General features: G+C 42.9%; 1 protein-coding gene across 1 annotated transcript in view; it reads right to left on the reverse strand.

Annotated features, from left to right (window-relative positions):
- Positions 1–6,498, reverse strand: part of ABHD5 (abhydrolase domain containing 5, lysophosphatidic acid acyltransferase) — a gene marked incomplete at its 5' end in the record, with an annotated part of 30,433 nt that extends 23,935 nt beyond the window's left edge. Inside the window, one exon of the mRNA XM_082499344.1 lies at positions 6,371–6,498. Within this exon, the coding sequence (XP_082355470.1) occupies positions 6,371–6,498 (128 nt within the window). The remainder of the gene's footprint in view (positions 1–6,370) is intronic.
- Between the last annotated feature and the right edge of the window lie 6,707 nt (positions 6,499–13,205).

The raw sequence follows: 13,205 nt of genomic DNA on the forward strand, positions 1-13,205 counted from the left end.
TCATTGCAATACCCTTCTCTTCGTCACTTCAATATACGAGTGGATTTTCTCAATGGCAAGAGGCGCTCTTGCATCTTTTGCTACAGAATGCATTTTTACACCTGTCTTCTGCTCCCTTCTACACTCCTATGATCCTGAGTTTTCTATTACAACTCTTTCAGAGCACCTTCCTCTTCTGACATTCCTCGCCATGTTTTCTTGGTGTCACTTAAAATCCTCCTCTTTTACCCTCTTAACCTTATTCCAGACTGACCTCATTACCCAGCTTCACTGACTCACAAATCTCTCTTCTCCACTGACCTCTCTCCCGCTGTTCAGCTTCTCATTTGGATCTTTCAGAGCCAATGCAAACGCAGACACTCACCTTTCCTCCCATGCCCTCTTCTCTCTGGCTGTCAATACAAATTATGTACAAAAACCTATCCTGAAAGAATGTCAGAGTTGCAAGTAAATGCTCAAAAGTTATGAAACATAAGAATCAAAATTTCCTCAACAAGCAATCTTAATAAACCACTATATAAGAGGGAAGAGAAAAGACGCTTAAATAATTTATCAGTTGGGAAAGTTGTTCAGATTCTCCCATAAAAGTTCAGACAAGTCAGAGATCCTCCTGGCATAGACACTGTCCCTTTTGGAGGTTCAGGTCTCTAACTGGGCCTACCAGACACCTAGCAGGCTCTAAAGAAACCTAGAATATACCCAAAGGCATGCAATACTGGCTGAAGTTTGCATTCTCCAATGATCCACAGTCACCAACACTTCGGCAACCCCCAGCAGTAACCCACAGCTACTGCCTCTCTGGATTTGTGACTCCCCTTTATTTCTACCAGGGCTATGACATCGCCCACTTACAGGTACCCTAATCCTACTTTGGCAATTTTTGTAGTAGTCTTAAATTGATACTTGGAAAGTTTCCACTTGACCCACACAATTAGTAGCAGACTTTCTAATGCTGCCTCTTCAACCTCCCTTACCCCCTGTCAGTAACATCCTAAACTTAAAGTTAAAGCTACTACATAATTACTATCTTACTCCCTCTTCTTCTCATATTTTTCTTTAAGGCCTTGAGCCAGATGGCTGATAAATCCTAGTCAGGTTGTTTTTTTTTTATGGGGGATTTCTGTCATAGCAGGTGACTTGGCCAGGCAATCACTGAAGGAAAGCGGAATCTTCTACAGGAGGCAGAGAAAACCTTCAGGCCAGAAACTGAAAGTGTCTGTTCTCTCATGACAGTTTCTGTAAAAGTTTATTTCCATTTACTGCATATCCAAAGCATGAAGCACACGTAGCACACCCAAACTCCAGGATCACCTGCAGGCCCAGTGGTGGCAGTGGAAACTATGCACTTGGATGCTGCTTCACTGAAGGTGGCAACCAGCATTTCCACAGGCCACTGGAAAGAAGAAACAGAGAGGATGCACTGCTGCTCAGAAAGAGGGGGAGACTTTCTGCAGCTCGCTGGAGCACATCAATGCAGTCTTGCCTCCTATCATCTAATAACAAGAACAATTTTCAGAAAGTATGGAGGAGAAAATCTTTCAGCCTCGACATGTGCAGCATGTGGCATTCAAATCTCTAGATGATGTTTCCTAAGGCAGCCTCCCTTAGGAACCATAAAGAACTATGAAGAACTAAAGAATTCCCTGAAAAATAACAAACATATTTGCTGAATTATAAATTAAATGTATGGGATGCCCCAATTTTATTTTTAAACAGTGAAACAAGGTCCAGGGGCCTTGCTGTTGCCTCATGAACAGATCTTGACCAAAGCTGTGGTCCTTTGGCAACTCCTTGCCATCTGCCCTGCCATCTAATATCCTGCTAAGCTGAGAGAACTTGAAAAGCAATAAGTAAATGTCTACCGAACTCTAAAATCTAACTGAAATCTAAAAATCCCCTTCACAAAAGTAAGCACATCAGGTATAACCATGGAGGACCAGTACGGACTGGGTGAAGCAAATGAAAAAAAATAACAAATAGAAAACTCTTCTCTAAATCTCTGTCCTCAACATGAGTCAAGGAATATTTAATAAATAAGCAAATTCATAGAGGAGCCAAAACTGATTAAGAAGAGCTGAACATATCATCTACTTCAATATACTCACTGCAACTATTTTTTTTTAACTTTTTTCCATAATGTATGCCTACATTTGCCAGCTGGGTAAAGCTGAACATTACTGTTCTATCTCCTATAGTGTTTAATCAAGCTTCTTGCGGGGGCATTTAGATGAGATTCTTCCTTGTCCAGGGACAGGGCCATGACCACCTTTTTTTGCCACTGCAACGAGAAGATAGCCCCTATTATATTTTGCCATCTTTCCCTCTCTCCCTTGAGTCTATGTTGGGGGAAAAGACAGATCTTCCTGATGAACACAGACCTTCCCTTCCCTATTTCATACAAGGGCAGGAAAACTGTTAGAAACAATCCTATAAATGCCTGAAAACCTGCTCATGCATATACTTTCAGATGAACACATGGATGGAACACAAAAGGCATTAAGCACTGAAGCTACGACTGACACAAACCTGCCACAAAAAAAAAAACAGTATCAGAAAAGAGGAAGGAAACGTCCTTTAACCGTTTCCCACACTGCAGCTATGTCTCTCTCACTCTTTAAAAATGCAAGTTCTAGGTACCAGACCTGCTGTCAGTTGCCTGCAGTGTAGGAAAGGCCCTTAGAAATAATCTTCTTTCACAAAGAAAAGTAAGCAGTAACCTGCTTTCAGCAGTCTACCCATTCAGTTTGCTTTAAAATTTAGATGATACAATGAGCAAAAAAATTAAGCAAAAATTTTGAGTTGAGTGTCTCTTCATGCTTTAACATACCGCTATATCCCCGTGAACCATCCTACTAAGAGGCAGACATAGGCTCTATTAAGCCTAATAAACTATTACTTTTATTAATCGAACAGTTCACTTCAAAATTGTATAAAGAATTCTGTAATACAAACAAGATTGAAGGATAATACAAAAGTAATTGTGATTACTGGTGTTGCAGTGTACATTTTTACCTATTGCTCCCAAGTCATTATTTTGTGAAACCACAGGCCACTTACAAGCAATTTGATGTAGGCTCATAAGTGCAGATCCTTTAAAATTTTTGTTATAAAAAAAGCTATTGCACTTAAGAGGGGGGCAAAAAACAGAATTCTGTTTTCAGGATTTTTTCCCATATATAAACATACATTTGGTAGCTGCTAGTCCTAGTTATATTACAACCCATAAGCAGTCCTGCTGAATCCAGAGTGAGTATAAGTGAATTCAATACCAGCAAAAGGCTTATGCTAGGCTCTTCGCCTCACAGGCAGAACTCTACATCTAAAATTTATGCAGAGAAGGTCCAAGGCTGTGAAGAGATTTGGAAATTGTTAGCAAGTGACATGTTAACCAAGCAATCACTTCCATGATGAATACCAAAATATTTGTTTAGTTAATCTTCTCATTCAAAGTTAGGACAATGTCACGAGGATCTTTCAGCCGAGATCTTCTAGAAAGTGACTGAGCCACTGCTGTTCCGTTTTCACCTCTCTTTACACAGTTACTGGATTGCAACAAACTGAGCGTGTAGCATAACAAGGTGAGTCACACTATTTTTTCCAAAGCAGATAAAGTAAACTTCATAGTTATTCTTCATATACACCTGTCACTAACAATTTAATCTAGGGTTTTGATGGTATATTGTAACTCTTCCTCTCACTGCTATGGAGTTTTAAAATAAATAAAAAAAATTAACATACTTCACTTGTTTATAAATTTCCTCTGGGTACTGAGCTTTGCTCAACTTCAAAAGATGACGAAATGCTAATTTTGACTATTGTTAGAAACAGACTAATAAAAGCATTGACAATTTGGAGCACTAACATTTCATCAAAGCTAATGCACTTTCTGTATTCATGGAAAAGAAGGATGAGATTTTGTTCTTAGAGGTCTTTAGTGAATTGAGGGGCTTACTCTGAAAGGCTTCACATCCAATGGCCTGACTGTTCAGAAGGGGGACACGATGTCCTGAAAATCAACCCCCTTTAAAAGCTATCCAGCTGAGTAAACCATGATGAGGAATTTGTCATAATCCTTTTGAAAATTTAGCCTATGATTCCTAGCCCTATGTCCAGATCATCTAGTGCTACCATCCTGCAACCCTGACAGGCTACTGAAGTTGAGGGCGCTTGGCACCATCTCAGCAGCACTCAGCACTTTGTGTGATCAAACCAGACAGCTAATACAGTTCAGGCTAATGCGTCGCATGAACATACAAACAAAACAGGTTGAAGCAGAGCTATTTTAAGACTCTTACTTAGAAAACCCATAAAACCATCAACAAGAGGCTTGACAAATGACGAGTATTTTATGAATGTGAATGGGTCAGAAAGAACACAGAACCAAGAAGGCAACTGTAGTTTCAAATGGGTAATGTTGCAGAAGGCAGGGTAGGCGGGGAAGACTGTTTTGAAAAGCTATTTTAAGTTTGAGGAAAGGAGAGCACAGAGTTACAGAGTAGACTAAACTGCACAGTGCATTGAAAGGAAAGCCTTTGAAGTTTATACTTAAAAAGAGAATGCTGTGTATATACGGTGATAAAGGCATAACAGGGAGTTTGGAAAAGATGGATAGTCCAGTTCTGGTCAGATTGAGCTGGCAGAGCAGCAAAATATGTAAGATGAAATACCAAAGCCAGAAGTTTGAGAAAGGACTAAAAAGAGAACAAGACTGAGAATGCAGGTAGTTTTGAAAGGTAACAGAACAGACACATACATGACAACATGCAAATAGTAACATCCTCGATATGAAGTCATGAAGTCACAGCATGATTTTCATGCAAGTAGCTAAAGAATTTTAAGTGGAATTCCTCAAAATAACACAAGACTTAGTTAAGAGATAAGGGAGATGGAGAAGAAAAGGCAAGAAATGAGCTTTTGAGGGCCAGGCAACTGGCAATGAGACACACCACCTGATATCTGAAGGATGGAGAAACAGGAAAAATTCATGTAAACAGCACATACAAAGCACATTTACATACCTGACAGGGGACAAAGCATATGTATGACTAGAACTTAGCTAAATATCTTCTGATAAAGTATTTTTGGACTAGTACCATAAAATATAATAGAACAAACTGGGAGATAAGTAACCAGCAGACATATTAAGTATGTTTGGTGAACAGACTCAGAGATGGGATGACTGTATTATTCTACAGTGGGATAAAGGAGGGCAGACGATATATTTGGGGGCAATGGAAGGGTGTCTTACAGTTCTGTACTGGAAGCTGAAGTGTAAAATGAGAAATAAAACATACACTGAAATACAAAGTATCAGAAGGCATACACAAGTAAAGAATACGTGAATGGTAGAAGAGCAGACCACTGATTAATAACTTCCTTATTATGAAACTATTTGAATGTATACAGACAAAAGATATAGTGCAGAACTACGTCATTTCAGGCAGAAGCTATAATAGCTATAATGAAGCCATATATCGAGGGAGTGAGTAAGTAGTTACAAACAAGTAGGGATTTATGTTAAGAACAGGGGCGGGAGGAAGAGGCGGCATAGTTTATGCCAGAGGAGTTATTTTGGTAGATGTGAATGCCTCGGGATTGTGAAAGGAAAGAAAAGGTTAGCAGAGATAGCTGGAGATGAGGTAGGCATACAGTACTAGAAAAGGGAAAAGTTAGAGCAACAGCATATATATTTGTAAATGCGCACTCATCTCCTGCTTGTATCAAACATTACATAGAAGAACGACGATACAGTGGCAGAGAGGCTGACAAGCCTTACTTACTGTCAGCTCTACACGTCAGTGAACACATAGAATGGATGGGATGAGAAGACAGGATATTTATATGTACAGGTAAAGTTGCAAAGGCACACAAAAGCATGGGGCAGCAATATATACAGACCTGTGCGTACCGGGCTCTGGTGTACAAAGGCATGACGGCGATAAGAGTGTGTACATATGCCAAAGCAAAGAAGATAGCGAAACGGGTATGTATACATGTAGGCAGGTGCGCAATGACAACAGCTGGGCCGGGAACTGCGAAGCTCGTGTGCAGGGGGCGAAGCGACGGGGGCACGGGGCTTGCACGGAGACGGTGGCAACACCTCCCGGGAGCCGGGCCGCGCGGGGACGCATCTATACATACGGGAGGACGCCATAGCAGGAGGGCGGCCCGTGCGGCAGGAAAAAAATGGCAGACAGCGTGCCCGTAGGCAGCGACAGCACTCGACGGGCGATGCAGGAGGGCACGGGGGCAGGCGGGGCGGCCGCACCGGCTGCGCTGCGTGGCAGGGAACCCCGGCGGGCCGCTCGGGGAGCACACCCCGGCCGAGGACACCTACGGACGAGGGTCACCGCGGACCCGTTCCACTCACCCTTCGCTGGGGGTCTCCTCCTCGGCCATGGCGGCGGCGCGGCGGCCGGGAGCTGGCAGCGGAGGGACAGCGGCAGCGGCGGCCGGCAGCGCAGCGAAGGACAGCGCGACGGCGGCGGCACCGGCCATCACGGGCTCGCTCCTCCCTCCCTCCCGCCTGCCCGCCCGTCGCCTGCGTCATCCCGGCGGCGGCCACCCACTCCACAGAGCGGGGCGGCCGCCAACGGCCGGTGCCAACCGCCGCCCGCGCGCCCCCGAGCGGCCGTTGGGTGGTGGCTGGGGGGGGGGTGGGGGGGTGGTGGAGGTGTGTGGGGGGACGGGGCGGCGGTCGCCACTTGCCACTGCATGACATACGGCGTCACAGTCGGGGGAGCGAACCCGAATGACGTCAGGGGGGTCGCAAGGCCTCCGTGGCGGCGGGCAGGTGAGCGATAAAGCAGGAGAGGCAGCAGAACCGCAACAAACGCCTCAGCTCCCCCTTCGCCCCCCCCCCCCCCCCCCCCTCCAAAAAAAAGAGGTCACTCGGCAGCTTGGTCAGCAGGGCAGCGGTGGGCAGTCAGCGCTGAGATTTCAGGGGGGGGAGTTTTGTTTTTATATTTGAAGATGCAAATTAGGACCTCTGGGTGTAACTTAAATATCACCCGTCCCTAAAACGATTATGAGTGGAGCGCCTGTTGCGATTTTCGTTTTTGAGTGTTTGGAAAGGCTGAAGTGCCCGCCGGGCCTGTGGGGAGGAGAGCGCTGGGGGAGAGAGGTGCGCTGGTTTTAGACAGCGTTCCGCCTCATGATACAGGTTGTGTCCTTACTCAGCTGTGTAAGAACGGCATTCCTGCTGAACAGTCAACAAACCTCAACTGAAATAAAGCAACAAGGTGCAGTGAGTGGAAGGAGTGGCGAGAAGTTTTTTAAGTCTTGCGTTTCTTCTGAGTCTTGCCACTGGGCTGAAGCGCTTTAGAAAAACAGACGTAAGATTGATTACTCTTTCTTTTGGTTTCTGAAATCCTCTGATAAAAGGCATAAGGTTAATTTGGTAATAGCTGAAATTGTTCTCGGCTAAAACCATTCTGCAATTTTAAACAACAGTGATTGTTGAGATTACACAATCTCAGCTAAAGTTTGTTTGGCTGTGTCACAATGGTTTGGCAATCTGACATTTTTCTCTGGAGAGTATATTTATTTTGTTATTATTGCTCTGAAATATTTTATTTACCAGAAATGTGAATATCGAGTGCAGAAGGATACGATCCCTGGCAAACATTTGCAATGATGCTCTCTAGAATTTGCAAACAGCCCGAAACAATAGCTCTGAATGCTATGATTTTTTTTCTCCTTAATTTCAATGCAATAGTAATTTTAAAAGCTCCTATGCAATATTTATGCCCTACTCATGGAACATGCAAGTGTTCGGTCTCAATTATCTCTGCCATTTTAATTCAGTGGTGCTCACACAAGCATTAACTGGTTACCCTTGCTTAAGAATGTAAATGTAGAAGTAGCCCACTCCCACTTAGCAGCCCTTCTTTCTCTTACTGAGTTTCCTTAGTTCCTTACAGTTTCCTTAGAGCTGATTTGATTATGTGGATAAATCAGCTGTATTTCTGCACATGAAGAAATGACTGTGATGATGCTGGTAGTCAGAAAAAAGAGGGTCATGCATCAGTTGGCTGATGTTGCGGTGTAAATGAATGAAGGACAGCTGTATCATAATGAGAAGCAAATAGTTCAGATGAGTTTTTCCATTTTTGTATTTCAGAGAAATTTCTGGATTCTGAAAATGTCTCTGACTCCGAGGGAATCATCCCTGTCAGTGTTTAATCTCTCACTTCTCTATGTTGATTTTTAGTGGGACTTGTGGCCCTCTTTATTAAATTAGCTTAATGTCATTCTGTTTAATAAGAGATATGTTACCTAGTGTTGCTATTATAAGCCAGAACTTTATTTTCAGATCCCATCGTCTAACATAGATAAGGTTAAAATAGATAGACTTTCCTCTCTCACAGTGACAAAATAAAATTTAAGAAAAAAAACCAGATGTCTGCTCACTTTGTTGTTATTCTTACAGCTTTCTTTGTTCCTTTTTTTCAAACATCTTTTCCTGCTAGCATCAGAAGAAAAAGCAAGTTCCCTTTGCTGGGAGAAGAAAAGCAATTCAGCTGACCTCACAAATCCCCCTTGTCCTGGACTGAGATAAAAAAAAAAAAATAAAATCAATCTCCATGCTAGTAAAAGACTCCAGATGACATTACAGAGGTTTGAGCATCAAAGCCATCTTGCTTACTCTGGATTTCACATAATAACTTTGAGACTAACTATGTTAGGGGCCAGTTCACAGTAACTGTCATTGTTCTTAGCTGCTTAACGTTTGGGGGTGTACTATTGTCTATGTCAATATTCTTCAAATGCACAGATTTTCTGTGTTATATGTAGTATGCTTGTGATCCTACTTTCAATCCAACAGAAGTAGCTACTTGTCAGCTAGAGCTTGTGACTTAATAAAGCACAAAAAGAGAGCAATAGTGTTTATCACCCACATTTTTTATAATGACCCAGTTAGCTGATTCTTCAAACTGCATTGCAAATAGCTTGCTAAAATCAGTCTAAGCAAAAGCCGTAGAGAAGGTTGACCTGGCCAAGTATGCACAGACTGAAGGGAAAACGTTTATGTTTGTTTTTTATATGGAAGACATGAAAACGGCACCTTGATGAAAGTAACATCATATACTATTCCTGTTCTGATTTGGTAGCAACAACTAAGATGGCACCCCACCTAACGAGCAAAGGGGCTCACAGCAGTTGCATCCTTGTGGTGTTTCATCAAGCGTGTAGTAGTTGACTACCATACAGCCTCTCCAGGCCCTCTGTTTCTTGCTACCACAGATCCTCCTCCTTTAAGTATCTACTCTACATGTTCTCCATCTTTTAGGTCAGGCATAACTTCCAGGTGAAAATTTGAGCCTTGCATCCTCAGTAGCCCAGGTTGAAAAGGAGAGCCACCTTATTTTGTCATTTTGCAGGGACTCAGGATAATAAGAAAAAAGCTGAATAAAACTGATTGGTTTCTGCAAATGAACCTGTTCATGATGGCAAGAGGACCTTGAAGCCATCATAGGATGTCCCTGGGAGCTCCTATGCATCCATAGCTGTCACCAGAGGACTTAGCTTATCTGCCATGCTTCTTCAGGGGACAAGCCTAATGTTTGTCAGCTGCCTCAGGGCCTGGAGCTGCAGGTGTTGGAGCTAACTGCGGCTAAGCCTGAGCGGAAGCCCAAATAGGGCTGGAGGACTGAAGATTTACACTCTCAGGATGTGTAAGTGAGGAAGTTGGCTCAGAGTCCTGTTGTCTGTGTTTCTCTGGGAAGAGCTCTTGGTGTTGCTGAGGTGGGGGAGGAATCCGGACATCAACTGAGCCACTGCTGCCTGGTTCTAGACCTCAGTATTGTGGCAGTCTGGCAGCTGGATGTTTCAGCCTTGGATAAGTCTGTGAAGACAGGAAAAGTCATTACCATGTCAATCTTTGGTAGAGTCTGGAGGTTCATATTACTGGGCACTCTTAGGCCCCAGTGGTCTACAAGGGCACTGCAGCCCACACATAGCTTGTTCAACTCTCTGTCGTATTGTTTTGTAGACTCTGTCACAGTGCTCCCCTGAAAACTGGAGTGGCAGTTAGAGACCAATGGCAGCGTGCTTGTTATGTTCCTAGTGTGAGTACTCCATGTTATCCTATTTTCTAGACATATCTGGGTGTGGGAAAAAGAGTTTAATATCAGTATAAGTTGACCAGGAAGTGTTCAGCTGCTTGGAGATCCTCCTTCACTTTAATTTTGCCAGCATCTTCCAACTAACATGTCTCTGCCTCTTGAAGGCATAAGGAGGCTATTTCTACAGATACCCAAAGTCAGAAGCTGTGAAGGATGGTGGTGACATAGGAGACCCTCCTTCAAGCAAGGCTAGTGTTTTGCTATCGTCCTTGTGCCTGAGGCCTGCCCTGCATAGGGAAACAGCCTGGCTCAGCCTCTTGTCCTTTCATGTTCTTGTTGTGCAGGAAGACAGGCTTTCTTGTGCCCCTTCCAAGACTCATATCTGATCCTGCTCTGGGAGAAGGCTGTCTGTGGACTGGGAAACCTACGACATTGTGGCCATGACTGTGAGGGGACAGTCCTGGAATGAATGGTTGGGACAAACAAGAGTCTGTGAGCTTGTCACTTGAACAAAAGAGGTGCAGTTGAGGACAGTTGTAAGAAAAGTTTTGCTGGTTATTTCACCAGGGTCATGTCATGTAAGCAAAGTAAATAGCAGTCTTGACTGAGTTGCTCTTTACAACATCTCAGAGTTGGTTTGCATTCAGAGCCCCTATAGCACCATTTGGAAACCGCGCCCACAGCAGTTGCGGTAGGTAGTTGAGTAACTGTGTGCAAGAGTCAGCTACGGAGAGGCCAAGAGAAGTTTAAGTGCTCTAAGAAGCAAGTGAACTGCAAAGAGGGGTGCCTAGATACATCTTCATTAATATATCAGTCTCAGCAACAACTGAGTCCATGACAGGCTGTGTTGCTAGCCAGAACTTCCATCTTGTCATACTTGGCTATTCCAGGGTACATGACTCACATATGATTAACCTGAAATTTCCTCCTGGATCCAGGAGTGGCTAGGGAGAGACAAGGTCTTATGTTTTCAGGTGGGTGGAAGGGTGCTCCCATCAAGGGTACTGTGACTGTGTCTGCATGGGTCATATGTACTAGCTGTGAGAACCCATGCCAATGAGATGTTCAGCTGCGTGAAACAGGGTGTGTAATCTAAGCTGCGTCCCTGTGCCACAGTCTTCTGTTTTCTCTTCCTCAGCTGTGAATGTGAATACCTACATGGACACACAAGCTGGAGACGGGAGCCTTCCAGGCTTTCTAGAGAAGTCCACACAAAGCAATGAGGCTATTCTAGTTTTGATTACAACCAATAAGAAGAAACTAGCTGAAAAGATCAGGGTAAACATTAGATGAGACAGTCCATGAAGAGTTAGTGATCTGCAGGCCGGAACGAGGAGTAGGATCAACAAGAACCCCATGCAAGTCAGGAAGGCAGCCTTCAATGAATTCGGAGAAGAGGAAGGCATGGGTCCCCTGGGAAGCTTGTATAACAAGTAAACGGAAAAGAAAGTGAATTCACAGGAGTTGCTAATATTAAGAGCACAAATACAGGTTTTCATTGTTAAGTCAGCAACTGTAGTTAGGAAACCATCTTGGCTAAATCACTCAAACTGAAGAAACAAACCTATAGGGAAGGAGAAAGCGGGTTAAGCTATTAGGGCTGAGAATAAAAGTACAACAGAAGCATGTAGGAACAAAATTAAAAAGACACAAGCATGAAATGAAATGCAACTAGCAAGCAAAATAAAAAAAACCCACATTGCTCTAGAAGCCCACTAATTGTATGAGGTAGAAAGGGTTCTCTAACTGTAAATGAGAAAACTAAAAGGTGTCAGGAAGGTAGTACCTTCTAGACTTCACTACAAAAGATCACTAAAACAAGGAAACTAATGCATTAGCCTCAGTTAAGAAAAGGGTAGAATATTTAAGTGAGGTATTTTCAAATTGACCTCAAGTCTCTCTTTATCTTTGTCCTAACGTATTTATGATCTTGCTAACAGAATCTCAGTGTCAATAATCTATGTCTTTGAGAAGTTACGGATGTTAGGTAGAATAGAGGGAGGCTGTAAAGTGACAAGCATGGTGGAGGGGAAGGGAGGAGTAAAAAGAGAAGGTACGAAATTATTGATTAAGCAAATTCATTTAAATTCCTAGAAAAATAGTGAAAAGTATATTTGGACATCCCTGAAAAATACCATAGGGATGAGTAACCATCAACAAAAAATCATGTTTCAAAAATCTGATTGCCTTTATGACAGCATGGCATATCTTATGGATAGAAAAGAGCTATAGATGCAATATGTCTTGATTTTCTGGTAACTTTTTATGTGATTTCCATAAGCAAATTAATAAAGTGTATTCTGTGTTGATCTGCATCTAGGTGCGTGCAAAGCTTGTTGGAAAACCAGAGTAACAGGGTGGTTCTTTATCAAAATGGAAATGTGTATCAAGTTAGATTGCACAGATCCAGAATCTGTTGACGTGGATGAATGCTTATAAAAGGGAAAATGCTTATTGAATTCACATATGTATCAGGCTGGGAAGGAGTAAGTAAGCTGGAGGACAGGACCAGAATGAAAAATGATCTTCAATTAGAAATATGAAAAAAATGGGAAGCTAGTCAACCAAAAGAGCTGCAGACCTAGGCAGGAATAATCAGCTGGTAGGGAAAACTGGTTAGGTAGCAGTTCTGTACAATAGTAACTCAGGCTTTCAGTGGTCACAGACTGGGTGTGAGTCAACCATGTCTTGTTATTGCAAAAAAAGATAAGCGTCCTGCTGGGATGTGTTATGAGGATTAGAGTTTGCAAGACTTGGCAAGGAATTCTGCTTTGCTTAGCAGTTGTAAAGCTAGTTTTGGATGTTGCATGTGAAGAAGGATGTGGACCACCTGGAGAGCAACCATAATGTCAAGGGGCCTAGAGGAAACGCTGAATTATTTCAGAATGGTAAATTAGGTAAGAGTAAGATGAGTAGAAGAATGACAACAGTCCACAAATCTGTGAGAAGTTACTGATGAGATGGAAATAATCTGTTTTCTATATCCACATGGGCAGAAATTCTGACCAGGATATTTTAGTTTAAATTTTAGGATAAACGTTCTTCAAGGGTAGAGGTACTGGAAAAAAAGATTGCCAGTGGTATGGTCAGGGTCTGTCATTGGAGTCTTTAAGAACAGGCTGTATACATACCTTATCC

This window comes from Vanellus vanellus (genome assembly GCF_965231255.1).
Source record: "Vanellus vanellus genome assembly, chromosome: 2".
In the NCBI taxonomy this organism is placed as follows: domain Eukaryota; kingdom Metazoa; phylum Chordata; class Aves; order Charadriiformes; family Charadriidae; genus Vanellus; species Vanellus vanellus.